General features: G+C 70.2%; 3 protein-coding genes across 4 annotated transcripts; 1 reads left to right on the forward strand and 2 right to left on the reverse strand.

Annotated features, from left to right (window-relative positions):
• The first annotated feature begins 3,126 nt into the window (after positions 1-3,126).
• On the forward strand, positions 3,127-14,925 carry ESPN (espin). 2 transcript variants are annotated; one of them, XM_059830067.1, is made up of 15 exons: positions 3,127-3,420; positions 4,262-4,455; positions 6,821-7,007; positions 7,107-7,289; positions 7,368-7,499; positions 7,591-7,783; positions 7,856-8,160; positions 9,795-9,956; positions 10,047-10,221; positions 10,509-10,535; positions 11,922-12,067; positions 12,159-12,440; positions 14,516-14,595; positions 14,677-14,688; positions 14,778-14,925. In XM_059830067.1, the coding sequence occupies exons 1-15, from the start codon at positions 3,127-3,129 to the stop codon at positions 14,923-14,925; spliced, it is 2,520 nt and encodes an 839-aa protein (XP_059686050.1). The 2 variants fall into 2 exon arrangements, with proteins under 2 accessions (XP_059686050.1, XP_059686052.1); XM_059830069.1 differs by lacking the exon at positions 10,509-10,535.
• Positions 14,926-15,921: 996 nt separating this feature from the next.
• Positions 15,922-19,360, reverse strand: TNFRSF25 (TNF receptor superfamily member 25). The gene is made up of 7 exons (XM_059829880.1): positions 19,331-19,360; positions 17,445-17,640; positions 17,211-17,342; positions 16,964-17,116; positions 16,792-16,873; positions 16,636-16,697; positions 15,922-16,550 (listed from the first exon to the last, which is right to left on the reverse strand). The coding sequence occupies exons 1-7, from the start codon at positions 19,358-19,360 to the stop codon at positions 15,922-15,924; spliced, it is 1,284 nt and encodes a 427-aa protein (XP_059685863.1).
• Positions 19,361-20,194: 834 nt separating this feature from the next.
• On the reverse strand, positions 20,195-26,955 carry PLEKHG5 (pleckstrin homology and RhoGEF domain containing G5). Its single transcript, XM_059829884.1, has 20 exons — positions 26,898-26,955; positions 26,596-26,698; positions 26,455-26,515; positions 26,262-26,353; positions 26,047-26,183; positions 25,822-25,970; positions 24,053-24,238; positions 23,705-23,875; positions 23,534-23,629; positions 23,400-23,450; positions 23,140-23,289; positions 22,949-23,059; positions 22,729-22,878; positions 22,508-22,645; positions 22,144-22,263; positions 21,911-22,043; positions 21,724-21,839; positions 21,525-21,652; positions 20,683-21,450; positions 20,195-20,574 (listed from the first exon to the last, which is right to left on the reverse strand). Exons 1-20 carry the CDS (start codon positions 26,938-26,940, stop codon positions 20,565-20,567), a joined length of 2,913 nt encoding a protein of 970 aa, XP_059685867.1. The 5' UTR covers positions 26,941-26,955; the 3' UTR covers positions 20,195-20,564.
• Positions 26,956-27,472: the final 517 nt, after the last annotated feature.

The following is a 27,472-nucleotide window of genomic DNA, read 5'->3' on the forward strand; positions in this document are numbered from 1 at the left end:
AGGAGGGAAGGCAAGGCACGGTGGCGGTGGGGCAACGGCTGTGCGCCAGCCCGGAGAGGAGCGGCGCTTCGGCAAGGCGGCCATGCCGGGGAGCTGCAGCGGGCAAAGGCAGGAGAACCGGGGCGTGCCCTGCCCGCCCTGCCAGCCCACACGCACCGGAGCAAGGGCACGGCGCTGCTTCGCTGTGCCCGGTGCAGGCGGCGTCGCCGGTGCAGGCAGCGTGTCTGGTGCAGGCAGCGTGGCCGGTGCCGGCAGCAGTGCAGGTAGCCCCGCCGGTAGCATCCCGGTTGCAGCCCGGCCCCGGCGCCCGCCCGCGGCCCCCCAGCCCGCCGGCCCTCCCCCGCCCAGCCCTCCCCCGGGTCCCCGGCTGCGGGAGGCGCGGCGGGGCCGTACCTGGAGACTTGGATGGCTGCCGGCCCGGGGGCCGCGGCCCCCCGCTCCGACATGGCGGCACCGGCGCCCCGCCCGCAACGGCGCTGCGGCACCGCCACGCCTCGCCACGCCCCGCCCCACGCCGGGGGACTCGGCCCCCGCGCCGCCCCATTGGCCAGCAGCGTCTCGCCACGCCCCCGCGCCGGCAAGGGGGCGGGGCCGGCACGCTGCCGGCCGGCGCCGCGCGAGGGCACAGGGCGGGGCTGGCGGCCCGTGCTCGGCGGGGCTGCGGGGCTGCCCGGGGGCTGTGCCCGCCTCACCGGACAGGGGCCCCGGTGCCCCCCGAGCCCCCTGCGCCGTGCCGTGCCGAAACCGCCCCACGGCACCGCAAGGTGCCGCCAGCACGGAGTCATGGCCGCACCCCGCGATGACCCCACGGTGGCTGGGAGACGCCCGTGGCGGCGTTTTCCTGGCGGGAGGTTTCCGGCACACCGCCGGTTTTCCCGGCCACGCTTTCCCCGACTCGGGCAGCGTGGCGCTGCCAGGCGGGACCGGCTGCGCCCAGGACCCGGCGGGTGCCAAGCAGAAGTGCTTAGTCACCGGGAGCCCTTGCGGGCAACCGGGCGGGTGCCTGGCGTGCCCGGGAAGCTTTCCCGGCCCTGCCGCCCTGTGCACGCCGGCAGCACCCCGGCGGTGAGCGGCCGGGGCAGGTCGCGGCTCTGCGCCCCCGCTGCCCGGCAGTGCGGGGCGTGCTGGCAGGGCTGGTGCTCACAAACCGCCCCCAGCCCCTCACCGCCCGCCCGCCGTGCGCCCCAGCGAAGCCTCCACCGTCACGGTGCCTTTGCGGTGGAGGTGCCCCAGAGCTCGCCCCACTGTGGGGCTCAGCTCAGCCTGGAGGTGCTGCGGGCCCCTCACCTTCACCTCCCCTCGCTCCGCTGCCCGCCCCAGGGAGCGCCCTGCCTGCGCGGGGGCTCGCGGAGGCCACGGCCTTCGGGCCGGCACGGGCAGCCGCAGCACCTGCCTGAGCAAGCACACCCCCGGCGCGGGCTGCGGTGGGCAGCCTCCCCGCCTCGCTGGCGGCTCTCTCCGGTTGGGACAGCGCTCCATGGGGCGCCCAGGGGTTGCGGGGTGGGTGGAGGCGATGGCCCTCAGCAGCCGGTGATGGATTGCTGCCGAGCGCGGGCAGGGGTGTGGGTGGGGACAGGGACGGTGGGACGGATGGGGAGGGATGGAGGGGGTGCGGGCCAGGGCCGGGGGGGGCAGGCCTGGCCAGGATGGGCCAGGAGGATTGGAGGGACGCAGGCCAGGGCCGGGGGGGCCGCGGCACTCACGTCCTTGCCAGCCAGCGGCAGGATGAGCGTTTTGAGCTGGTCGAGGCTCTCGTTGATGTAGGCGCGGTGGCGCTTCTCCATGAGGGGCTGAAGACAGGGCGGTGAGGGCGGGCGGGGGGCCCGGGGGTGCGGGGGGGCCAGGCATGCCGGAGCTCTCATCTTGCGCAGCTCGGCGGCGGCAGGAGGGGGGCGTGGGGGCCGGGGGGGCTGTGGCGCGGCACCTGGCGGGGACATGGTGCTCCGGCACCGGTACCGCTGCCGCCACTACGGGCCGCCGGCGGGGCAGGGCGGGCAGGGAAGGCAGGGCGGGCAGGCAGGCAGGGAGGGCAGGCAGGCAGGGAGGGCAGGGAGGGCAGGGCGGGCAGGGAAGGCAGGGAGGGCAGGCGGGTGGGGAAGGCAGGGAGGGCAGGGAGGGCAGGGAAGGCAGGGAAGGCAGGGAAGGCAGGGCGGGCAGGGGAGGCAGGGCGGGCAGGGAGGGCAGGGAGGGCAGGGAGGGCAGGGCGGGCAGGGAAGGCAGGGCGGGCAGGGAGGGCAGGGAGGGCAGGGCGGGCAGGGGAGGCAGGGAGGGCAGGGAGGGCAGGGCGGGCAGGGGAGGCAGGGCGGGCAGGGGAGGCAGGGAAGGCAGGGAAGGCAGGGAAGGCAGGGAGGGCAGGGAGGGCAGGGCGGGCAGGGGAGGCAGGGCGGGCAGTGAAGGCAGGGAGGGCAGGGAGGGCAGGGAGGGCAGGCGGGCGGGGCGGCCGCGCCGCTGTCCGCGGTGCTGAACGCGCACCGCCGCCGCTGTCCCCGGTGCTGACGGCGGGGGGTGTCCCAGCCTGCCCGCGCTGCCCGCTGCCCGCTGCCTGTGCCCGGAGTAACCGCCGCCGCTGCCCGGGCTGCCCACGGGTTCCGCCGTCCGTTCCCGCGGAGTCGGGGCCCCCCACTGCCCATCCCGGCCCCCCCGCGGCAGGAGGAGGCGGGGCAGCCCACCCAGCATCCCCCCGCTCCTGCCTGTGCTGCCGGGACCGGCAGGCGCACGTCGGGGCTGCCGGAGGAGCCAATCACCGCCGCGCCTCTCGCGTTGGCGGGCGGCGTGCGGGGAAGGGGACACCCGTGGGGCGGGGGGAGAGCAGCAGCTCCCCGGGGCTGTGGACGGCAGGGCCGGCAGCTGGGCACGGGCGGCTCTGGGGGTCGTCCGGGTGGCCCCCGGTCCCGGCCGCAGCCCGGCAAAGCCCGGCTGCCCTGGCAGGGGCCGGGGGGAGCGACGCGGGCGTCCCGGGCAGAAGCAGCGGGCAGCCGCCGCGCCGTCGGGCGGGGCGGGCGGAGGGGCGGCCCCGGGGGAGGAGGAGGAGGAGCCGGCGGGACCGGGGGGCGGCGGGGCGGGAGCGCCGCGCAGTGCCAAGCGGCGGCCGGGGCCGCCGCCGGGGCCGCCGGGGCCGGGGCCGGGATGGCGCTGGAGCGGGCGCTGCTGGCGGCGCGGCAGGGCGACGTGGAGGCGCTGCGGGGGCTGCGGGCGGCCGGGCTGCTGCGGCCGGGGCTGCGGGACGCCCTGGGCGCCTCCCCCGCGCACCACGCCGCCCGCGCCGGCCGCCTCGCCTGCCTCCGCTACCTGGCGGCCGAGGCCGCGCTCCGCGGGGACGCGCGGGCGCGCAACGGGGCCACGCCGGCCCACGACGCCGCCGCCACCGGCAACCTCGCCTGTCTCCAGTGGCTGCTCACGCAGGGGGGCTGCGGCGTGCAGGTGCGAGCCGGGGCGCGAGGGGCGCGGGGGGCAGGAGCCCCGTGGGCGCGGGCAGCCGGGGACGCCTTTCCCAGCCCCGCGCGGGTGGCGGCCGCCGCGGGGCGACGGTCGCGTGTGGACCCTCCGGCTCTGCCGCCGGCGAGCCGGGGTCCCGGCCAGCACGGGCGGGACACCGTCGTGCAGAGTGGGTGGCAGCCGAGGGACCCGGAAAGCCCCCGGCATCCCGGCGGGGCTCAGCCCCGAGGGGGGCACTGGCCCTCCGCAGCCGTGCCCGGGGCTGCCGGCCCCTCCCGGGGTTACACAACGGCAGGACCGGGGCGGTAAGCGGCTTGCCCCGCGGCCGGCCGAGAGCTAACGACATGTGACGGGCCGGAGGAAGAGGAGGCGGCGGAGGGGCTGGGAGCGGGGATTAAGCGGGCAGGACGGCGTCAGCACGCTTCGGCAGCCTCCTGGCCGGGGGCCAGCTCTGCCCACGCCCCGCTGAGCGTGGAGGGCGGCCGGGCCGGCGGCACAGCGGGGCTCCGCGGCGAGCCCCCGCGGGCAGGGGCTGCCCGCCGCCGGCAGAACAAGGCGGGCTTTGTGCAGCACTCGCTGTCTGTGGATGCAGGCCCCGCTGGAGGGCAGGCGTGCTTGTCCCATGGCCCCTCCGATGGCCCGTCCCTTCCCTCCGGCCCTGCTCCGTGCAGACCGGACCTCTGCCCCGGCCAGTCCACCCTCCCCGGGGCCAGCTCCCAGCTGGGGGATGCTTCGCGGCCACCCGCGGTCCCCGGCCCCAGACACGCTCCCTTGCCGGAGGGGCTCGGGTCCCCGGTGCCGACAGCAGCCGCGCTTCCTCCCACAGGACACAGACAACTCCGGTGCCACCATCCTACACCTGGCAGCCCGCTTCGGTCACCATGAGGTGATCGACTGGCTCCTCCGCTTCGGAGGCAGCGACCCCACAGCAGCCACCGACACGGGAGCGCTGCCCGTCCACTACGCCGCGGCCAAAGGGGATTTCCCTTCCCTGAGACTCCTCTTGGGACACTGCCCCAGGTAACAGCCCCCGCTGCCGGTGGGCGAGGTGAGCTCTGCACCGGGGGGCTCGCCGGCCTACCAGCAGGAGAGCGGCTGGTGGGGGAGCAGGGTGCCCACTGCTACCCCATCCCTCCCTCCAGCCGCCGGGCAAGGTGCCAGCGCTGGGGATGGATGCTGCAGCCACCCTCATCCCCCGGCTCCAAGGGCAACGTGGCAGCGTTATCAGGCCGGGCAGCCAGCTGCACCTTCTTTATGGCCCAGAAAGGGCGAGCAGGAGAGCAGCAAGTGCTGGCAGAAATATTGCCGCCGGCTGCCGGATCGGTTCCCTGGGCTCCTGGCGCGGGGTGATAACACAGCCGCCTTTGTCCTCCCGCCGTTATGTAAATGGATTAGGCTGCCCGCTGAGGAGAGGCTGCTCCCCGCACCGGAGGCAACCTTTCTGCCTGGCCAGGGCCACGGGCATCACCAGACGCGGCAGCTCTGCTCAGCCAGCACCACCGCGGCAACGTCCCTGCTTCATCTCCCGAGCGGTACCCGGGGCCGGGCTGGTCCCCTGGGGTACGCAGCACGGCAGCCCACCAGGCACAAGGTGCCAAGCCTCACTGTGGGGCTGCGGCAGGCGATTAGGCCGCCCCTAATCTGATTTGCCGCGGGGGGCAGAGGCTGCTAGAAATAACCCCTGGCCCCAGCCAAGGTGGAGCCCAGGGGGACGTGCTGTCACCCCACTCTGTGCCCGGCGGGCTCGAGGGCTGCGGATGGGAGGGGGTGCACAGCTCCCCGGCATCCAAGGGGGTCCCGAGGCAGCAGGGGGTGAACCGGAGCTCAGCACCCCTCTGTCCCCGGGTGCCACGACCCCAGGGCCCCCCAGCCTTCCCACCAGGCAGGACCACAGAGGCCATTGCAAGGGTCCCTGTATCCCCGTGGCACTCAGCGCCTGCCCCTGCTCACCAGCTGCCAGCAGCCTCCCCAGCCCGGCCCTTTATCCCCTTGCCCCAGGTGTGCCGGCTCAGCCCCGGGCACCTGTGGGGATTAACCCCCCGCAGCCCACAGCCCAGTCCTGGCCCAGCCACGGCTCCCCTTCAGTGCCCGCGGTGTCAGCCCCGGTGTGGTCCGGCGCTGGCGGCAGCCCTCTTGCCTTGGCTTTCACGCTTCTTGCTAGGGTTGCTCTGCTGCCGGGTGCTGCCTTCCCCCTGAATTATTTAGGGCTGGCCCCGCTCCCGTCCCTGCGCCTGCCCAGAGGCTCTGTTACAGCCGCGAAATCCAACCCGCTGGGTGCTGCCACGGGCTGCTGGTGCTCCCAGCCCACCTTCACCCTGGCGCCGCAGGGTCCCCAGCAGCCAGCAGCCTGGTATGGTGTGGGGTCATGGCCATCTGGCAAAGCAGTTTACCAGCACTTGCCCAAGTAGCTTAACCCCTTCCCAATTAGTGGGAAATGGCGATCAGGGGCTGAATGTGTGCCTGTGTCCCTGCCGTCCCCTGCGCCCTGGCCCAGCCTTCCACCACCCCAGCTCCAGCCCCAGCCCCTGCTTGGGGAGCACCCAGTGGCACACCAGCCCAGCACTGCGGCACCGTGGGGCAGGCACCCTGTGGCACAGAACGGCAGGAAGGCAGCGCTGGCTGTGGCCCGTCTCACGGTTACAGGGATCAATTATTAAGGGCCCACGATCGTTGCGATAACAGAGCAGAGTATTTATTGCTCTTCCTTTTTTAAATATTCAACAGGGTTTTTTTATGGAGCACTTAATAAAACAGCTTCCTGCGTGGCAGGGGTGTGGGATGTGGGATGCAGGATGCAGAATATGGGGCTATGGGATGTGGGATGCAGGGATATGGGTTTTGGGATGCAGGATGTGGGCTGTGCAATTCGGGATGCGCAATGCAGGACGTGGCGATGCCAAGGCCTGCTGGGGTGGCGGGGGGATGCCCATGCCAGGCACCAGGGCTGGTGGGGGCAGCGGGGCCAGGCAGTGCAATGGTGCAGGTCGGCTTTTCCCCGCCGGCTCCCCTGCGGCCGGTGCTGCCTAAGCTGCTTATTTTAAAATACTGCTAAATTGCAGGGTCCAAAAACAGCCGGAGGAAGGAGCTTAGCCTAAGCAGGCTGATTAACTTAGTGACCTCCCGTCACAGCAGCCGCGGCTGCGCAGGGACCCAGGGGGGAGCCGTGGGGTGGACGGCTCCAAGCCCATGCTTCCCACTCTGCCCACTCTACCCAGCCCTGGCGCTGCCCTGCCTGTCCAGCAGGGCATGTCCCCTGTGTCCTGTGTGTCCCCTGTGCCCCCACATGTCCCTATGTCGCTGCAACCCACGTGTCCCCCGTACCCCCATCCCAGCATGCTGCCAGTGGTGGTGGCCGTGGGTGACAGGAGCTGTGCCCCGCTTGCAGCACGCTGAGTGCCCAGACCAAGACAGGGGCCACCCCACTGTACCTCGCCTGCCAGGAGGGCCACCTGGAGATCGTCCAGTACCTGGTGCAGGACTGCGGGGCTGACCCCCACGCGCGCGCCCACGACGGCATGACCCCACTGCATGCTGCCGCCCAGATGGGCCACAACACCATCATCGTCTGGCTGGTAAGTGCTGGCTGGGCACAGCGTGGCAGGGTGGTGGCACAGCATGGTGACACGAAGTGGGGCTGGTGGCGCTGGCACTCAGCTCACCTGCCCACACAGATGAGCTTCACGACGGTGAGCCTGTCGGAGCGGGATGCTGAGGGGGCCACGGCCATGCACTTCACCGCCAGCCGCGGCCACGCCAAGGTGCTGAGCTGGCTGCTGCTGCATGGTGGGGAGATCACCACCGACGGCTGGGGCGGCACGCCACTGCACGACGCTGCTGAGAATGGCGAGCTGGAGGTGGGTGCCGTCAGCTGGCAGGGCGTTGGAGTGGGGGGGCTGCCCTCTGGCCCTGCCACGCGCTCCCCCTCTCCCCAGTGCTGCCAGATCCTGGTGGTGAATGGTGCCGACCTCAGCATCCGCGACCAGGATGGCTACACGGCGGCTGACCTCGCCGACTACAATGGCCATGGCCACTGCGCCCAATACCTGCGCACTGTGGAGAACATGGTACGGCGGTATCCCGTGGCCGAGCGCGCGGGGAGCATGCAGAGCCCCACCGCTCCCGCCCCACCGCCTGACCGCATGGCTGTGCCAGCAGAGCGTAGAGCACCGCGTGCTGTCACGAGACCCCTCAGCGGACGGGGAGTGCCGGCAGCCCGACTCGGGCATGTCGTCGCCCAACACCACAGCGTCAGTGCCCCAGGCGCGCTTCGAGGTGGGCTCTCCCGCCAGCACCCTCTCCAACTACGACTCCTGCCACTCCAGCCAATCCAGCACCGGGGAGAAGAGGGGTGGCCCCGCGGGGGCCCCTGCCACCCGTGAGTGCAGGGCCGGGGGGTGCGGGGCGGGGGGCGGGGGGCCAGCTCCCCCTGAGCCCCTCCCCTGCGCAGGGGTGCCCGAGCCGGCGCTGGTGGACATGCAGGCGTACATGGACATGCTGGACCCCGAGATGCAGCCGCGGGGCCGGGGGCTGGCAGGTGAAGGCCCCCCCCCGCCGCCGCCCCCCGCCTTCCCGCCGCCGCCGCCCCCACCCCCTGCTGCCCGGCTGCCCCCGCCGCCCCCTGGCTACCCCGCGCCCATGCCGCCCGCCGCCCCCCACACTGCCGACATCTACGTGCGGGCCAAGAACAATCTGCGGCATGTGGAGACCCAGGCACTGCGCCGAAAGGTACGGCCCCGTGCACTCTGCCCCCTGCGCCGTGTGCACCATGCATCATGTCGCATGCACTGTGCACCATGCACAGCTGCTCCTGGCCATGCAGGTCAGGGGATGTGCCACCCAGGGAGGGCGTGCCACCAGGCACTGATCCCCCGTGGGGAGCTGTTAGCTCTTGATGGCACCAGGAGGGGATAGCCCCGGCTTGAGGCCACGTGCCCATGACACTGGCACGCACCAGGGGGCTGGGGTGCAACTGGGTGCAGCAAGCTGGGGTTGGCGATGCTCCAGTGCCTCCACAGCATTGGGTGGTCCTGCTCCACCGCCGTGCCGGCTGGGGCACCTGGTGGCACCGTGCAGGCTGGCGCATGGCTGGCCATTGCAGTTGCGCCCACGTGGCCCTGGCGATGCCACCAGCACCACGCCGAGCTGGGCGTGGGCGGCTGCGCAGGCTGTAACCCGAGCGGCCGGCTCCAGTGTCGCCTGCGCTGCAGGTGTCGGGTGGCACAGCCGGCGCTGCCAGGAGCTGAGAGGGCTCAGCCGGGCGTGCACAGGTAAGAGGGGTGCAGCCCCCCGGGGCAGGCCAGGGGGGCATAGGGACACGGTGGGCTTGGGGCTGCCCTGACCCCCTGCCATGGCTCTCGCCAAGGCAGCAGGCATGGGAGTCCAGTGCTCAGCCACGGCTGGGGCACTAGCAGAGCCTAGCGCCACAGGGGACGGGGGCATGTGGGATGGGGTCTCGTGGGATGGAGCAGTGTGTGCCAGGCCCGTGTGGGGCTCAGGACCCCATTGTGCTCGTTGTGCATGGCCCTGGCTTGTTAGTGCTTACCAGGGTAATGAGCAGCCCTGCCCGGGGCTACAGAGCCAGGCTGCCCTGAGGAGGTGCAGGTGTGTGCCAGCCCAGTGCCAGCGTGGTGCAGGCGCTCCATGCAGTGAGGCTGAGTGGCACAGACCCTTGTGCTGGACCAGGGCTGGGGCTGCTGGAGTGGCAGCCAGGCTTGGCACAGCGTCCACGGCAGTCGGAGCAGGAAGTGCTGAGCTGGTGCTTGTTGACTTAGCTGGGGCTGGCAGTGGCGGCGAGCAAATGCCACGGCTGGAGGTGGCACATGGGGAAATGCAAATAGTGGGGCCCCTGGCACGGGGAGCGGGGCCATGCCACTGTGGCACCCCAAAACCGGGGAGCGGGCACAGCCCCCTGCAGCGCCAGTGCTCAGCAGCACAACCCACAAAGCCGCTGTGGTATGTGCCAGGGTGAGCTGAGGCTGCACTGCCTGAGAGCCCTGTTCAGAGGGAGTTTGGAACCGGGCCCCAGCCCCACGGGTGATAAGCTCCTGGTAATCTGCAGGGCCGGGGCTCGGCACTCCTGTTCCCAGGGGGTTATCCTGGGGTAGGCTCATCAAGGCTCCTGGGCACAGGCTATGGGGTCACAGTGCCTGGCACCGACGGTGCATGCTGCCTCCCCAGCATGCAGCCCCTGGTGCAGCCTCGTGCCAAGCAGACCCCTGGGGCATGCACCGGCCATCTCCCCAGCCTGGCATCTGCCTCACAGGCACCAGTGGCATGGCCACGCTCCGCCATGGCTCTGCCCCACAGCCACCCTGGTCACAGCCGGGCATGGCTGCGCTGAGCTGCATTCCCCATTGCAGCTGGAGTCGCGGGAGAGCAGCCCCGAGGGCCTGCGCCGGGCCGACTCCACCAGGCGGTCGAGGAATTTCGGCAAGCAGCCGAGCACCGGCGACTACTACAAGCACCTGGGGCACGGCACGGCTGAGCAGCCCGGTCCCCGGCGAATGGCGCACAGTGAGGAGGTCAGCCCCCGGCCCTGAGCCACGAGCCTGCACACGGCTCACCGGCACTGGCACCAGCACCGGGCAATGCCTGCCCACGCTCTCTTTCAGGCGTTGCCCATCTCTGCGGACAATATGCGGAATGGGGAGAACAAGCCTGGCACTGAGCTGCCACCACCACCGCCACCGCCACCACTGCCCGATGCTGCCTGCCCACCGCCCCCGCCACCGCCACCGCCGGCTGAGACCCCCGCCGGCCCCCGCCGCTCCTCCTCCTCCACGGGAAGTAAGTGGCAGGGCGCCGGGCGGGCACAGGGAGCGATCCCGGGCACCGTCCCGTTGGCTGCACTGTGGCGCCAGCAGCCCTGGCGCATCTCCTCCTGTGGCACTCCGTCCATGTGGCTCCTGACGGCCTCTCTGTCCTTCTCTCCTCCGGTGTCGGCGCGGGGGCCCCCATGCCCGCCCGCCCCCGCCTGCTCTCACTGCTGGCCGCTTCTCTTCTCTCTTGTCTCGCGGTGGCCAAATCCTTCCTCTGCCACGCGCCCTGCGCCGCCTCTCTGCTTCTCCCCCTAGGAGGAAAGGCGCTCAGGCAGATGAAGAGTAAGTACCGCAGCCCCATGCTTTTCCCTGCTCAGGGGGTGCCCTGGCACGGGGCACGGCCGGAGGGGCCCGACCCGGCACAGTCCCGCGCCAGAGCCACGGGGCATTGATGGCCACCGGGGCCGGCAGCTGCCCGCAGTCCTCCTGCCTGGCGAGCCCTCGCTGCTGCGTTGCCAGGCTGGCGTGCCACGCGGGCGTCCTGAGCGCTGACGCGGGGCTGCCGAAGCCGCCGGGCAGGGCTGGCAGGGCTGGGCAGGCGGCTGGACCCCCCTTGCCCCCCGCGGCCCCCACGGCCCCGCTGCCTGCCCCGCACACAGAGGGCCTTTGTTTGCGCTCAGCCGGCCAGCGTGACCCCGCCACGTGAGCGCACCGGCCGCTCCCCCGCCACTGATTGCAGCCGGCGGGCTTGGCCACCGCTCAGCGCCTGCTTTATTAGCGCTGGCTCCCTGGGCTGGGGGGTCTCAGCCGGCACTGGATGGCAGCGCACGCGCCCCGCTGGCCCCTCAGCACCCGCAGCCGTCTGGCCCCGGCACGGCACAGCCGAGCAGGGCGAGCTGTGGGCACCAGCGGTAGGGAGGGGGCTCTGCGTTGGCACAGCACCATGGGCCATTAGGGACCCGCGCATGGCTACCACAGACGGTGGGTGCTCGCGGGGCGGGTGGCACGAGCAGCGGTGCGGGCATCCCCGGGGGCACTGCCGTGCCCTGGTGCCAGTGCCATGCAGCCCTTGGGGCTCAGGGCTGGGAGTGGGGCTGGCTCAGGCTGCCGGTGCGTCGCTGCTGGGGGCTGCGGGGGGAGTGTAGGGGGTCCACGGCCCCCAGTGAGGTGGCACGGGGCCATCCTGCTGTGCCAGGGCTGCTGCCAGCCACGGGCCCATCCCTCCACAGGCAGATCACTGCTATCGCAGCACAGTGCTGTGGGGTGGGTGGCACTCGGGGCTGGGGCCAGAGGAGCTGGATGCTGGGTGCTGCTCCAGCAGGGTCCCAAGGACCCAGTAAGCTGGGTGTTGGGATGCTGGTCGCATGGACCTGGAGAGCTGGTGTCAGGCTGCTGAGTGCTGGGGTGTTGCTCCGATGGTGTCCCATGGACCCAGGGAGTTGGGTGCTGAGGTGCTGTTCCAATGGACCTAGTGAGCTGGGTGCCAGGGTGCTGGTCTGGCAGGATCCCATGGACCCAGGGGGCTTGGTGCCAGGGTGCTGGTCCAAGGGATCTGGGGGGGCTGGGTGCTGGGATGCTGCTCCGATGGGTGACCCAGGGGCTCCCGGGTGTGGGGAGCAGTCAGACAGCCACCCAGCCACCCCCATGCCCCATGAGCCAGCGGGGGAGCTGGGCGGGGGGGCTGCTGCCGGCAGCGGGGCCCTTACTGCCCACCCTGCCTCCCCCCAGGCACCAAGTCCTTCAACATGATGTCCCCCACCGGTGACAACTCGGAGCTGCTGGCTGAGATCAAGGCTGGGAAGAGCCTCAAGCCGACGCCGCAGAGCAAAGGCTTCACCACCATCTTCTCTGGCAGTGGCCAGGCAGGGGCCAATGTAGGTGGTGGTGGGGGGCAGGGATGATGGTGGCACGGCATGGCGCAGCACGGCAGGCGCCCACCACACTCCCTCCCTCCTTCCTCCACAGGCAGAGTCGCCAGTGTCCTCCCCATCACCCACCAGGACACCCACCCCACCGGCCACCCCTGAGGCTGCCAGGCCGCCACGCTGCCTGGCAGGGGGCTCGCCAGAGCCAGTGCTGAATGGGAGCTCGCCAGTGCCGGCGGCGGGTGCTGGGGCGGCGGTGGAGGTGGAGGCGCTGGTGCCGAGCCATGACGAGCAGGGCCGGCCCATCCCTGAGTGGAAGCGGCAGGTGATGGTGCGCAAGCTGCAGCTCCGCATGCAGGAAGAAGAGGAGCAGCGGCGCAAGGTAGGGGTGTCCCACGTGCTATGGTGGCGAGCGCGGCGCAGTGCGGGCATGGCCCAGCGGCTCAGGACCTGGCGAGACGGCATGCGTGGCATCGCCTCTGGCTCCCGGCCGCGCCGGGGGACCACCCCACCTGCATGCAGGGGTGTCGTGCCCCAGGGGTGCCGCGCGCAGCGGCAGTGGCAGGAGGTGTGCACAGCGTGGCCTCAAGAGCCCCTTTGCCCTCTTTCCCGCCGCAGCCCGGGAGCCATTCGCCGCCCCCGTGCCGGCGTGGGCCACCCACCCGCGGGGGCACGCCGGGACCTGCCGGGCAGCCGATGCGGGAGGAGGACGTGCGGCACCTGGAGAGGCAGCTGGGGAGCCTGCGGGTGATGCACGAGGCACAGCTGGTGCAGCCACTGCCAGGGCGGCCGGAGGAGGAGCTGCTGCCGCTCCCGCCGCTGCCTGCCACCCCAGCGCCCCAGCGCTTCGCCCTTGCCCGCAAGGACCCGCCCGCCTGCGGCAGCCAGCCCCCCACGCTGCCGAGGAGGAGAGCTGCACCACCGGCCATCCTGGGGGGCTGGGAGGGCCCCAGGGCAGGGGGGACGGTGGGTGGCCCCAGCGCCCAGCACGATGCCTGGCGCGAGATCCTGGGCTGTGGCGTCTCCGTCCGCAGCCTGAAGGCCAACTATGAGGGGCCAGGGGGGGCCCCCACACCCCTCCCCAGGGTCACCAAGCGCAAGTGGGCACAGCCCCACGGCAGCACCCGCCGGCCTGTCCTGGAGGAGGAGTACGGGGATGGGGCACGGCGGTGGAGCCGACCAGTGCCACCAGAGCCAAGCAGCCCGCGGCAGCATGCTGAGGCACGCAAGGAGCGCGCCGTCTTCCTCTTCCTGGAGCACTGGAAGAAGTGGGCGCTGGCGGCGGTGCCCGGGGAGGAGCGGCCGCGGTGGCTGGGGAGGCAGCGGCCAGGGGCGGGGCGGCTGCTGGCCCGCTGGAGGAGCGTCGCCCGCCAGGTGCCGGGGCGGCAGATCCGGCGGCTGAGTCGCACTGCGGTGCTGTACTGGCCCCAGCACTTCCTACCCCATGTCGGTGGCTCGCCCATGCCCCACGACAGCCTCCCACTCGACCTTTTCATGCTGGGCTACTTCCAGCTGCTGGAGATGCCGCTCAGCCCCGAGGAGCGGCGCTTCCGCCATCTCCTCTGCTACGAGATGTTTGACCGCCTGGGCAGCCACAGCTGGCACCGCGTCCGCCGCTTCCACCGTGCCGTGCTGGAGCGGGTTGAGGCCGGCCACCGCCACTGGCTCGACGGCTTTGAGGACCTTGCGCAGGAGTTTTTTGGGGACGGCCCCGCTGCGGTGGTGGAGAGCCTGCCAGAGCCCCCCGCGGTGGCCCTGGGAGGGGAGGGGCCAGCATTGCCAGTGCCGGTGCTGGAGCTGGGCGAGTTCAGTGAGGAGGATGTCTGCCGCTTCATCGACCGCAGCTTCTCCTTCTGGAAGGAGAAGGAGGCGGAGATGTCTGACACCTGAGCCCAGTGGGATGCTGCGGGCTGTGCCAGCGGTGTGGCGCAGGGTTGGCCGGGAGCAGGCACCGGGGGCAGCCGGGGGCAGCAGGACCTGGTGTCTGGGTGTGCTCAGCCGCCTCTGCGGCTCTGGCAGTGCGGCGGCTCGGCTCGGTGGAGGGCTTGGTGTTGGTTTGCGCAGCCCTGGGCCGAGGTTGCGGTGTGCCGCTTGCCGTGGCTGTGTGTTGTGCAGGGGATGCAGCACTGGGGCTGTGCTCCCTTCTGGTGTGGCGTTTGCGGTGCCGGGGCAGCGTGGGCCCCTGCGTGTCAGTGCAATAAAGCTGTGGTGTGCTGCGAAGGGCTGGCCGCGCCACACACTCCTTCCTCCTCCCTGCGCCGGCAGAAGGCAGGCGGCGAGGGGCCACCTCAGCAAGTCATGTGCTGGCGAGCCCCCGCCAGTGCCAGGCCGGGAGCACAGCTCAGCCTGGCCGCCAGCGGGATGTGGTGCCACGCACCAGGGCGATGCCACTGCCCTGCAGTGCCAGCAGCAAGGGTGGGCTCCCGGCAGTGCTAGTAACACAGGCGTCTGTTGCAGGAGAAGGAGGAGGAGGCACGCCTGGCCAGCATGCCGGCCTGGAGGAGGGACATCCTGCGCAAGAAGCTGGAGGAGGAGAGGTGAGCCGGGGCTGGGGGATGCCGCACTGTCCGGCCGCCCCTGCACCGCTGCTAACCCCGCTCTTCCCTTTGCCTTCGCAGGGAGCAGAAACGGTGAGTGCTGCAAGCCCCTTCCCTGGGTGGGCAGACGGGCACGGTGGCTCTGCTGACTGTGGCGCCCTGTGCCCTCCGCTGCCAAGCAGGAAAGAGCAGGAGAAGCTGAAGCGGGAGGAGGAGGAGAAGGAGAAGGAACAGTCGGAAAAGCTAAGGACTCTCGGGTACGATGAGACAAAGCTGGCGCCCTGGCAGCGGCAGATCATCCTCAAGAAGGGGGACATAGCCAAGCACTAGCCACGCAATGCCGCACCCTGGCTCTTCGCAGCGGGAGGAGGCTGGCAGGTCCCACCATGGACTGGGACATGCCTCGGCACCCTCCTCCCGCCGCGGATGGCTGCGTAGCATGACCCAGAGGAGCCCCCACCACCGCCCCAGGCAACCGTAGGGCCCATCCCGCCGCTGCCAGCCCGACACGACCCCATGCTGCCCTTCGCAAAGCGAGCTGCCACAGCGTGGGGCACCTGGCTCCTCGCGTGCCGAACGGCTCGACCTCTGCGGCTGGGCACGCCGCGCCGCCTGGCTCCCCGTGATCCCCACTGCCACCGCTCACTCTTGCGGCTGCGGCGCGCCCGCCTCCATTCCTGCCCCTCCCACCTCTGGAGCCGCTCGAGGCCGGCTCCTGGCTCGCCTCTGCCCTGGACCGCCTGCCTTTCCAGCGATTAAAACGATAAACCCCGCCAGCAGTGCCCCGCGCCTTCCTGGGGCTGCCCATGCCACCCCCCTGCCTGCACTGCGCTGCGCCCACCGCCATGTCCCCATCGCCCGTATCGCCCCCATCACCCACATCGCCCCCATCGCCTGTGGTGGCCACATCACCAGTGGTGGCCCTGATGCCAGCGGTGCCCCAGTGCTCGGCTGGGCCAGTGCAGCCCCAGGAAGAAGGGCTGAGGGCCGGTGGACAGAGAACATGCCACTTTATTGGGGCGGGGGCAGGCGCGCCCGGCAGCGGGCGGCCTCGAGAACTATCCCATGGGTTCACGGCAGGCTCGGCGCCCGCTCGTCCTGCGAGCGGCCGGGCAGCCAGTGTGCCAGGGTGCGGGGTCCCCCCCGGCCCTGGGAGCAGGGGGACATAAATAGGAGGGGCAGGCAGGCAGGGAGGGGACATAAAACTGACATAAAATGTCTACACGGCATAAGTAACAATACTTAGGGGTATGGCTCAGCCGAGGCGCCTGGCAAGCCAGGGAGGCGCTGGGACCTCCTTCTGCCAGGGTGGCTGTGCCAGGGGGGTCAGTGGCCCGCCAGCAGGCTCTGGCGCAGTGCCTCAGCACAGCCAGCCAGCTCCATGCGCTCCAGGGCGGTGAAGACACGGTCGAGCGTGGCGCTGGTCTGCTGGCACCAGCGCTTCAGCATCTCATACTGCTGGTCGCGGATATGAGCCACCTCCAGCTCCACCAGCTCAATCTCCGCCTCCCGCAGCTCCAGCACCCGCATGAATTCCTTCCAGCGCCGCACTGGCACCGCATCGATGACGGTGTAGAGCTGGCTGCCCTGCAGCAGAGCGCCACGGGGCTCCGGGGGGGCAGGGGGCTCCACCTCACCGCCTGGCTGTGCCGTGCCACTGGGCTGCTCCCACAGTAAGGCCCGGTGCTCGGGGCTCTGCCTCGCCGTGCCAGTGGCACCTTCCGTCACCCAAGGGGAGCACGACTGGGTCCAGCACAGGCTGTCCCGCTGCCAGGCACTGACCTGGCACCATGGCGTGGCTGCAGCCCCGGCCATGGGAGTGACCGCCCGCACCACAGGGAGGGGTCCACCTGCCGGGGCATCGTGCCAGAGCCGCTTCCTCTTGTGGTAGATGGCGAGGGCACCCAGAAAGAGGGGCCCGGTGAGCGCCAGCAGGATGTATTCCAGCCCCGAGCCTGCAAGGAGGAGCAGGAGCATCCCTGTCAGCCGGCCAACACGGTGTCCCCCGTGCTGCCGCACCCAGCCCTGCCGACCCCGCACCTTGGCCGCTGCTGCCGCCGCACGCCCGCTGGCACTCCTTGCCGCACGTCTCCGGGGCGCTCCTGCAAGGAGAGGGGAGCCGTGGGCGCTGTGCTGCACCATGCTGCGGGCCCCGCACGTGCCCCCGGCTGGGGCACAGGGAGGGTCAGCGCTTACGTGCGGCATGGCCGGCACTCGCCACCCTCAGCGTAGAAGTCAGGCTTACAGCTGCCACAGAGGGTGTCCTGCGCCTCCGAGCCTGGGGAGAGAGCGGGCATCAGGCAAGGCGGCACAGCCAGAGGCAGCACAGCCGGTGGGGACACGCTGTGGGCTAGCGAGCCACACTCACAGGGACGCTGGATGAGCCGCCCAGTGCAGGGCTGGCACTGCTGGCAGCGGAAGTCGCTGCAGTGCTTGTCAAGGCAGTCACGGAAGTGGCCGGGCTCACAGCCGCAGGCGACGTTACTGGTGGCCGAGCAGTTGCTCAGCACGCTCTGGAAAGCTGCAGAAGACAGGCGGTGAGAGGCACGGCACAGCACCGTGCAACGTAGTATGGCACAGCATGGTGTGGTATGGGCAGCACGCCACCTGCTCACCTTGGCGGTCGCACTCGTAGCAAGCCTGGCACTCAGGGAAGGTGTTGGGCTGGGCACGGAAGGTGCCGGTGGGACAGGCAGAGCAGATGCTGTCGTTGCCGTGGCTCGAGCAGGGCCTTTTCAGGAACGTCCCTGTGGGGACAGTGGAGTGACAGGGAGCATTGCCACCTGGGGTGGTGTGTCTGGTGTGCCACAGCATGCTGTGCCACGCCACATGGGCCGGGCTGCTCTCACCTGAGGGACAGTGGGCACAGCACAGGCGAGCCCCCTCGATCCAGTTCATGCCAGCGGGGCAGGGGGGTCTGGTGGTGTGCCTCCGCAGGCGGGTGGGTGGCCGCACCAGAACCCGCTGCCCTGATGGCATGGCGTGGTCCTGGCACCCCGGGGGCTGTGATTTACTTGCTGCCAGCCACAGCGCTGCCAGGATCACCTGTGGGCAGGGAGAGGGCAGGGATGCAGGCAGCCAGCGCACCCCAGAAGCTGTACACCCATGGGGGGCAGCCCTCGCACTGTCCTCCCCACCCTTCCAGCCACACACACTGGGCTGCTGGAGCCAGAACCAAGCCCAACCCAGTGCTGTGCGGACACTAGTGCCTGTGCCAGGCAGGACAGCTGGAGCCCAGGCCCCGTGCCCCAAAGCTGTGTGGGTGTGTGGCCCCAGGGCTGGGAATGCCCCACGGCAGCCCCTGCGCTGTGCTTTCCCCACTGTACCGGAGCAAGCAGCTTCCTGCTGGCGCCATGGGGCACACATGCTGCAGAGGCCACTGTGCAACCCCCTGTGCCCAGGGACCTGCTGTCGGGTGCCTCTCGTGTGTTCTGCAAACTGTGCCACCAGGCTGGCTGGGGAGCAGGGCCGGGATGCTCGACAACCTGCCCCTTGCTGCATCCCTGGGGACAGGGACAAGGGAGTTGGGCACACGGGCCGCCGGCAGTGCTGGTGCTCCTGCCTATGGGATCGCCAGCCTGGGTAGGTGTCAGCAGCCAGGCACGGGAGGGTTAACGCTGCTGGCGTTGACTTCCCTGGGGTTTATCTCCCTCGCAGAGGAGGCGATTTCCTCCCAGAGAGGAAGCTGTGCCTGGCTCACGCTCTCCCCGATGCTATCGCGCCTCATACGTGCGTCCCAAACTAGGTCACCGCTCCCCCGCCCCGAGGCACCGGGCACTGCACCCAGGGGAGCCCCATTCCGCAGACAGCCCCAGCGGGGGCGGCGAGGGGGTGCCCAAGCTAGCACCCCCCACCCCAGGGAAGGCAAGGGACCTGGGGGCCAGGGAGGGCTGTGGCAGCGCGGGCAGGGAGCCAGGGGATTCCTCGCTGGGGGCTGGATTTCCCAGCCACGATGGCCCCGATTACAGCAGCTGAATCATTTTCTATTAAACCTTCCGCCACTGGCAGACTGGAAACCGCGCATGGGCTGCCCCGCTTGCAGAGTGCTGCCGGCAGACTGGGGCCTCTGCCTCGGCCGCCAGCGGCACGTCTGAGTCACCGCCGAGGCACGACCTTCCCATGGTGGGGCTCTGCCTGCGCACCCTGCCTGCAAGCAGGCAGCTGCCCCCTTCCCTGGCACAGGGAGCAGGTGCCCCCCGGGCAGGGGAGCCGTGAGCACCAATGCCACCCCACCGCTGGCTGTGGGGTGGGGAGAGCCACTGCTTCCTGTGTCGCGCAAGCGCCACCCTGCCTTTAACGTGGCCCCGGTGAGGCCTCTGCTCCTGCTGCCTGTGTGCCAGGGCAGCCACCTGCCTAGCCCCGGGATGGCCCCCAGCAGCCACCACCGCCGGCAGCCCTGACCCGTGGCCGCAGGCTGCTGGCACAGCCAATTCCCATGGCAATGCCCTGCCTGCAGCCCTGTGGCTGAGCCCACAGTTCCCATGGGCACATTGTGGCCGTGCCTGCAGTCTTCATGGCTGTGCCATGCCTACAGCCCCCGCGGCCGTGTCATGCTGCAGGTTTTTCAGCGAAGTAGACCCCAGTTCAAGGCATTCAGCCAGGAGGACGAGCATTTTCAGCACACTTGGCACTGGGCTTACCCCTGCCCCACCTCCAGACCCCCCATGGCCACAGCCCTGGGGCACCCCCCAATTGGTGCCAGGGGGCCACAGGACCCCGGCGCCGCTGCACTCACCCAAGCTGCCCCGGGGCAGCAGCGCTTCATCCTTGTGGCCAACGCGGCTGGGTCATGCCGGGGCGTCGAGGGGACCAGGGCGGTGGGCGCAGTGGGGTGTTGGGGCAGCTCAGCGCCTGGGCAGGGTGCCCCGGCACCCCATCACTGCTGCCGCCAGCACGCAACGCGTGGTGAGTGAGTGCCAGCCCTCCCCACACAGGCTTTTACGCCCAACCGCAGCAGGAGGAAATGCTTTTTTGGAAATGAGTCCAGGGGGTGTGAAACCACATAACGGGAGTGCTGGGTGTGGGAGGAACCTGTGCCGCCGTACCACCGTGCCACAGGCCGCCCAGGCGCCGCCCTACCGTTCCTGCTGGCTTGGACCCACCGTGGCCAGGGGTACACAGGGGGTGCGGGGAGCAGCACTGACACCCCTCCCCAGGGCTCCATCCCCACCCTGAGGCCCAGGGCACAAGGCTGGAGCCACCCCCAGCCTGGACGTGGTGTCTGCCCCTGCGGGGCTTCCTCGGTCGTGCCGCATGCCCCCTTGGTGTTGCCCACCATGGGGTGCTGCTGCAGCTGAAGGAGAGGCCAGGCAGGCACGAGTGTGCACCAGCTGGGTTTATTGCTCAGCCGGGACACGGAGCACAGCCCAGTAGGGGAGGGCAGCCAGCACTCCGGCTGCTGCCACGTCCCCCCACAGCTCCCACGCTCAGCCCTGGGTGCTGCTGTCTGCTGCCGCCCATCCCACCCCACAGGGCAAACCCTGCCCCCACCAGACCCTGGGGCCACCACCCGTCCCATCCCAGCCCCATCCCCTCCCACCACCACCACCCTCAGCCTCCTCCCCACAGTGCCTGCAGCACCCCACTCTGGGTACCGCATCCCTCTCAGCACCTTCCCCACTCACCACCACCACCGTCATCATCCATTCCTTGCCCACTGGAGCTGCCCTACAGCCCCCCCCAGCACTGGTACGGCTGGGCCCCAATCGACAACCCTCGTCTCTGCAGACAAGGGTTCGGTGCAAGCCACGTGCCGTGTCCATCCCCACTCTGGGGAGAAGCGGGCAGCCCTATGCCGACCTGCCCAGGGCACGTCCTCGCCGAGGGGACCGGTCTGCATCCCCATCCGTATCCCCAGCGGCAGGGCATCCTAGTGCCTGCTCTGCCCGGCCCCAGCGTTGCACTACAGTTAGAAGCGGGAGCAGCTCCTCGGCACAGCCATGCGTCCATCCTTGCCGCCCCAGCAACTCTCAGACCTCCCTGAAAGGCACAGAGTGGAGATGCCCTCAGCGCCAGGACCTGGTCCCTGGTGAGCACCCGGGAGGGCTGGAGCATCCTCCAGGAGCGTGCGGGCAGGAGCACACTTACGAGGCAGTCAGCGTGGAGTTGAGCAGCAGCGTGGTCCGGATCCGGTAGAGCTGTGCCAGCGTCAGCTTGCGGTGCTGTGCTGACTGCGGGTCCGAGAGGGTCCGGTGGGCAGTGGGCAGGGTCTTGCGACCGAGCTCCCCTGGGAGGGACGCCGGGCTCTCCACTGGCTCTGAGAGCTCAGAGGTGGAGCTGCCACTGCTGCCAGGGGTGGCTAGGGGGACAGGGGCTTGGCTAGTCCGGGGAGAGCTGGCGCAGAGGTCGGAGAGGCTGCGGCTTTGGCTGAGGGTGGCTGGGGGGCCAGGGGGCAGGAGCTGGGGCAGACTGGCCTCCGACTTGGACTTGAGCACCCTGGCCGGGCAGGGCAGGAGCTGCACGGGCATCCGGCGGCGCAGCCGGGGCGAGGGGGGCCGCGGGGCTGGGGGCGCCAGAAGGGGCTCCCGCCCTTCCTCGGCCACCCCCTCCGGCTGCTGGCCAAAGTCCCGCATGGAGGCAGGTGAGAGTGTGCCATAGGCGCTGTCGATGGAGGATGAGCGGCAGCCGCCGGCCTGGGGGGCTGCGCCATGGGGCAGGGGTACAGGCAGGGCACCCGCAGGCAGCTCCCGGGTGGGGGTCTCAGTGGAGGTGGGGGTGTCGGCAGAGGTGCCAGTGCTGACAGAGGAGCCGTCTGAGGTTGAGCCGAAGGGCCCCGCGTCCCAGTCCGGGGAGGAGAGCTCGTCGCCGCCGTCTGCCGCCACCATGGCGAGGGTCTCAGTAGAGCTGTCAGAGGGGCTGCGGGAGCAACAGAGTGAGGAGGGGGCTGCACTGGGCCAGGGGGTGTGCGGGGCCCCCCTCCCACTCCCTACCACCGCTGTGAGTCCGGGCTGGCGCTGCCGTGGCGCAGGACAGTGGGTGAGCTGGCAGCCGAGGCGCCGCTCTCGCCGTCCTCCTTCTCCTCCAGGTGCCGGCGCTGCCGCAGCCGCTGCAGCAAGTTCTGGGGACAGGGAGGCATCAGAGAGGCACGAGGCACTGGTGGGACCCCCGCCCACCCCCCATGCCCCTCACCTGGGCGTTGCGCACCGCCTCGACCCAGCTGCGGCACAGCGACTGTCCGCTGGCCTGGAAGGTGTAGGCGGCCACGGCACTCCCCAGCTCGTTCAGGTAGATGAGGAGGAAGGAGCCTGCAGGCAGGGGCTGTCAGCAGCACCCAGGGACCCCCCCCACAGCCCCCGTCACCCCCACCGCCACTCACCTGGGTCCCTGAGCTCCCGGCAGATGACCTTGTCCACCAGCAAGGGCTGCCGGACCACCTTGGTGCGCTCAGCCTTCTTGAGGGGCTTGGTGATGAGGAAGAGGTCAGTGAAGAGGAAGCAGTAGACGTCCATCTGGGGGCAAGAGCGGGGCCGTGGGCACCAGCCAGTGTGGCGAGTGGGGGCGGGTGGGCAGGGGCCAGGGCCAAGGCTCCCCGTCCCCCGCGGTCCTCACCTTGCTGTCTTTACCTTCCCGCATCCGCAGGCTGCCCTCAAGGAGGAGCTGCCGGGTGTCCTCCGGCGAGGTGCCGGGGATGGGGGCCGTGAGGTCCAGCCGCAGGAACTCCTTCAGCAGCTGCCGGGAGCCCCCAGCATCAGCGCCAAGCACAGCATTGGGTGGAATAGCGTGGCATGGCATGGCATGGCATGGCATGGGGTGGCTTAGCATGGCATGGGGTGGCATAGCACGGTATGGCATTGGGTGGTATGACATGGCAATGAGGTAGCATGGCTTGGGGTGGCATTGAGTAGCATGGCATGGCATGGGGTGGCAAGACACAGGGTGGCATGGCATAGTAGCTCCGCCATGCCCAGCCTACCTTGTCCACCTCGTCCGTGCTGCCCTCCACCACCTCATAGGCGTCGATGCGGTCAAGGATGGCGGCCAGGCGCTGCCGCTCCTGCCGCTGGCGCATCCGCGAGTTGACGTGGTTGATGAAGTGCTCCACAGAGCCAATCTGCAGTTGGGGTGGTGGGTGCAAGGGGCCAGGGGGGACCACCCCACACCTCGCCCAGTCACCCCATGCCCCTGGGCCCTTACCATGGCAGCGACGGCATCGCGGGCACGCGGGTCATCTGTCTTCTTCAGCACAGACTTCAGGAGCAGTGGGTACTTCGTGAGGCGCTGGTGGGGCTTCACCAGCATGTCACTCAGCTTCAGGCGGCTGCACTGCTCGTGCCTCTCAGCCCACTGCAGCACACAGGCGTCAGACCTGGCACCGGCCCCAGTATTGGCCCCAGCCCCCACCTGCTCCCCTTACCGTCACGTAGGCGCGGAAGAGCTCGCTGTCCCGCAGCAATGCCCGCATGTACTCCATGCAGCCCTCCTCCTCCATGCAGTACCGCACGTAGGGCTTGAAGAGGGAGCCGAACTGGGGGGGGGCGCAGGGAGAGGTCACCGCTGGGTGCGGCACAGCATGGCCCCCTCCTGTGGCATGGGGTCCCCACTCACCATCTTGAAGCCATCAAGGAAGTCAATGGGGTCGAGCAGAGCCCCGGTCTGGCGCGCCTTGGCCAGCACCGGGGCCATGACACTGCGCCACAGCTCACGGTGCAGCCGGATGATCTCCCCAATGTTGCCGAAGAGCCGCTCGGCATCCACCTGTGGGGTGAGGCAGGTAGCTGTGCGGGGACGGCCCCCTGGCCCTGCCAGCGTGGCCAGACTGGGGTCCCATCCCCAACCCGGGGGTACGCAGCCTCCCAACCGCTCACCTCGCAGAGCAGCCCTGACTCCTGCAGGTTCAGCAGGCAGCAGAGGAAGAGCTGCAGGGACAGAGCGGGGAGCCGGTGGGGTGCAGCCGCAGCCCCTGGCCCCCCGCTGCGGCATGGCTGCCGTCGGCACTCACATCGGTGATGACTTTGAGCTTGCGGATGTAGGTAGCCTCAGTGTGCAGCAGCTCCCAGATGGCTTCCTGCTGGTGGCACTGCCGGCGCGACAGGGCCTGCCGGGCTGAGTGTCAGCATTGTGCTGGTGGCTGGGCAGAGCCACCGTGGCCCCCCAGCCCCCCTGGCCCTACCTCCGTGCCCCGGATGATCTGCTGCCAGCTGTCCTCCAGTGCCAGCCCTGCCTCATCCCCATCCTCCTCCCAGGAGTCGCGGTCGAAGCGGAGCTGGGGCGGCAGCTTGGGCAGCCCGAAGGTGCTGTAGGCGTGCAGCCTGTTCGCTAGCTGCTCCAGCTTCTCAGTCTCCTGGCCGAAAGCGCGGGGCAGAGCGGCTGGGTGGGGGGCCGGCAGGGACGCGCCACAGAACCCCTCACCCTGCCTGCAGAGCTGGGGGGGCTCAAGCCCCAGGGGGACCCATCCCAGCTCCCCAGCATTGCTGCGGGTAGCTCCCACGCCCCCACCCTGTGTCCATGTCCCACCTACCCGCCCGAAGGAGCCGGCACCAGTGCCGGAGCCGAAGAAGCCACTGAAGCGGCTGGCGGCGCGGTTCTTCCAGGTGTCGGTGCCATTGGTGGGCAGGGAACCACTGCCGTGGGGGGCCGGCTCAGGGCCAGAGATGCTGGTGTCCCCCAGGAACTCTGTCATGTTCTTCCTCCGCCGGCCTGGAGCCTGCGGTGGGGACAGCCGGTGCCCCCCGGGTCACCGCCTGACACCGCATCCCCCGGCCACCAGGATGGGGACAGCGGCATGGCGCAGCGCGATGCCACCGCAGGGCTGACCTCGAGCACCCGTGGGACAGACAGACACCTAGATGGCACCCCTGGGCAGCGGGATCCCCCCGGTCATGCTCCCCTGCCCGCACTGACCTGCCTACCTGCATCCCGGGGGCGTCGGCCCCGGGTGCTGCCTGGCCAAGCCCAGCTGGTCGTGCGCAAGCGGCCCCAGCAGTGTGGGGCCTCAGGGCATCCCACGGGGCGCAGCAACCTCGCCAAGCTGCCCGCCCAGCCGCGCTCCCAGCTCGGATGGCGGAGCCAGGCAGGCAGTGGCCGGACTCCTCCGAAACAAAAGGAGGTGGGGCCAGTGCCGAAAACCTAATTTCCCTCCTCGCCAGATAAGCTAACCAGAGCCAAACAATTCACCGGCAGAGATCAAAGCACCCCCGGCCGGCCGCAAGAGCTGGGTCATGGCCAAGCGGCTCCTGCCGGCCCAGGCACCGCTGCACCGGCTGCTGCCTCCCCACATATCCATATCCCAGCCATGCTGGGACATGGCCCCTGCCATCTCCTGGCCCCCGGCACAAAGGACAGCAGAGCCAGGGCTCCCCGCCTGCCACGGAGCCACGGGACGTGGCACATTGCCACCACCACCGCTGGCACGGCTCTACGCCCTGCCACGTCCCCAGTCCCAGGTGGGGAGAGCCACCGCAGGCACCATCCCCGTTACTCACCATGCTGCTGCGTCCCCAGGTGCCCTGTCCGCTGCCAGCCCCATCGCCCTGGTGTGGCTCGGCTGCCACCTGCCCCCAGGAAGGCGGCCGGGGCAGAGACCCTTGTGGGGGCAGTTGGGTGCCCGCTGCCCCCCCTGCCCCGCCAGGGCTGTGCCGGTCCTGCAGCCAGGCATCATAGTGCTGGACGCGGGTGGCCACCAGCCCTGGCCACATGGCCAGCTTGCCACCTTCAAGGGCTGCCGGTGTGGGGCCGAGCACCGCGTCCCCCCCGCCGGCACCCCCGCCACCGCTCCCCACGAGCGTGGCAGCCTGCTCCCACGGGGAGTGGCGGCCAGCCCGGCCCCACGCCTTATCTGGGGCCAGGGTCCACAGGGCAGGACCAAGCTGTGCTCGGCAGCTGCCTGGCACTGCGGCGAGAGGAGGGCTGGCGGCCAGGGCGAGCCCCAGGGCTGGGGCGGTACTGAGCGGCTGCCACTGCTGGGGCCCCTGGGGCTGCTGTTTGCCTTTGCTCTAGTGCCAGCCTGTACGTGGCACAGCCGCAGGGCCCGTGCCACTGGCTGAGCTGCCATGCCTGGCACAGGGCGCTGCCCATGGACCACCACCATGGCACAGCCAGCATGGCACAGCCAGGAGCCAAACTGGCTCTTGGGGGGGGGGCTTCAGCCCACACCACACAAGGCCATCCAGGAGACGCCGTGCTGCTGCCCCACGTCCTCATCTTCCCAGCAAGGATGGCTATGGGGGAATCCTGCACCCCACCACTCCCTCCCCGATTCATCCCCCTGGGGCTGGCACTGGCACTCACCAGGCTGTCGATGCCCTCCCGGCACGCGGGCACCAGCTCTGGCGCTGTCCCGAGGAGCATGGCAGTGCTGACGGGGTGCAGGATGGGCAGGCTGGCCGACCTGGCGTCCTGCGCTGCCTGCTCCACCTTCAGCTCATCCCCAGGCTTGGCTGTGGGAGCATCAGGTGGTCAGAGTGCCCCGGGAGCCCTGGGCTGGCCGAAACTCCCACCGGGCCCCCACCCCACCTTTCACCCGCAGGTAGTGCCCCCCGAAGCGGTACGCCTCGAACTGGAGGGAAAGCGGTGTGTGGGACTGGTCCAGGTAGATGTCCACCTTGCCTGGCTCGATCGCCTTCCTCTCAAAGACCGGCAGCAGCACCTCCCTGCAGGGACACAAGCTCCACATCTGTCCCCACATCTGTCCCCGCATCCATCCCTGCATCCGTCCCTGGCAGACTCACCCCAGGGACTTCTTTTTCGTGGCTGGCACGATCTCTGCCTCGATGTCGACACCGAGGTCAAACTTCAGGGTGAAGCACTCCTTGCTGGGGTCCTGGGGGGAGGTGGCAGCCGCTTGCTCACGGGTCCCTCCCACCCACCAGGGCCATGCCGCTGCCCCACAGAGTGCCCCGAGGAGAGGGGCTGGTGCCTTACGTCTGTGTGCCTGCGCCAAGCCTTCTTCTTGGGCAGCTTCAGCGCCGAGCTCCTCCGCTCCCTGCGGGCACAGGGTGGGCAGAGTGATGGGGACGCTGCGGGCTGGGGACAGGCTGGGGACATGCAGGGCCGGGGGCTCACCCTCTGCTATCCACTGGTCCCTCCTCCTCCTCCTCCACATCAGAGGCGGGGCTGGTACGTGGGGGACACGAGCGCGTCGACATGTTGCGGGCCAGGATAGAGCCTGCAAATGGGCATTGAGCTGAGCTGTGCCAGGGCCCCCAGCCCCATGCTGGCTCTAGCTGCATCCCACTGCCATCCCTGTGCTGCACCAGCCCCAAGTGCAACCCATTCCTATTGCTGCACCATGCCAGCCCCAGGCACATCCCGTTGCCACAGAGCCACCAAGAGCAGCGGTGCTGGCCGCATCCAGCCCGGCTCACCTTGCAGGGGCAGGTCGAAGCGAATGTGGCCGTCGAAGTGCATGGCGCCATGGAGGCGGCTGTCGCAGAGCTCACACAAGCTGAGGGGGCCGCTGCGGTTCAGCTGCCGGCACTCTGCGTGGTGGCATACCTGCAGGCGCATGCGTCAGGGTGGCACAGGCTGCCCGGGGGCCACCGGCCACGGCACACCAGCAGGAGGGACGAACAGCACCATGAACAGCAGGGAACCCCCTTCCCATCCCCATCTTCTGCCCACACACCACTTGTGGGCAACATTGAGGCCAGAGTGGGTGCAGGGAAAGCAGCATGAGCAGGATACGGCCATAAGGCAGGGGGGTCTGCACCGCAGAGCCCCCTCCTCGCTCCACCACACTGAGCAGGGACCCCGGGAAGGCTGCACATGCCTGGCCCGGGGAGGGGGAGCTGGGGGACAGCCACCTATGCCCGTGCCACCCACACCTCACTGGGTGCTGGGGAGGCCGTGCTCCCATGTCGCAGTCCCTTTGTGCTGGCGAAAGCAGCGTCCCCGCGGCAGGACGGAGGAAGCGAGCGTCTGCAGCGAAACAATGCTTGAA

The sequence above is a fragment of the Gavia stellata genome, chromosome 27, assembly GCF_030936135.1.
Source record: "Gavia stellata isolate bGavSte3 chromosome 27, bGavSte3.hap2, whole genome shotgun sequence".
NCBI classification, from domain to species: Eukaryota; Metazoa; Chordata; class Aves; order Gaviiformes; family Gaviidae; genus Gavia; species Gavia stellata.

What these genes read in the sequence shown, in the direction of transcription:
- ESPN (XM_059830067.1), top strand. Translation starts at nt 3,127, where the DNA reads ATGGCGCTGGAGCGGGCGCTGCTGGCGGCGCGGCAGGGCGACGTGGAG. An exon ending in TGCGCACTGTGGAGAACATG is followed by an intron (nt 7,500 to 7,590) that starts GTACGGCGGTAT and finishes CTGTGCCAGCAG; the next exon opens with AGCGTAGAGCACCGCGTGCT. An exon ending in CAGCACCGGGGAGAAGAGGG is followed by an intron (nt 7,784 to 7,855) that starts GTGGCCCCGCGG and finishes GCGGGGGGCCAG; the next exon opens with CTCCCCCTGAGCCCCTCCCC.
- TNFRSF25 (XM_059829880.1), bottom strand. Translation starts at nt 19,360, where the DNA reads ATGAAGCGCTGCTGCCCCGGGGCAGCTTGG. An exon ending in GCTGCCCCGGGGCAGCTTGG is followed by an intron (nt 17,641 to 19,330) that starts GTGAGTGCAGCG and finishes CCCTGCCCACAG; the next exon opens with GTGATCCTGGCAGCGCTGTG. An exon ending in CGGCGGCAGCAGCGGCCAAG is followed by an intron (nt 16,551 to 16,635) that starts GTGCGGGGTCGG and finishes TCCTCCTTGCAG; the next exon opens with GCTCGGGGCTGGAATACATC.
- PLEKHG5 (XM_059829884.1), bottom strand. Translation starts at nt 26,940, where the DNA reads ATGCACTTCGACGGCCACATTCGCTTCGACCTGCCCCTGCAAG. An exon ending in GGACCAGTGGATAGCAGAGG is followed by an intron (nt 26,516 to 26,595) that starts GTGAGCCCCCGG and finishes CTGTGCCCGCAG; the next exon opens with GGAGCGGAGGAGCTCGGCGC. An exon ending in AGTCAGGGCTGCTCTGCGAG is followed by an intron (nt 23,290 to 23,399) that starts GTGAGCGGTTGG and finishes CTCACCCCACAG; the next exon opens with GTGGATGCCGAGCGGCTCTT.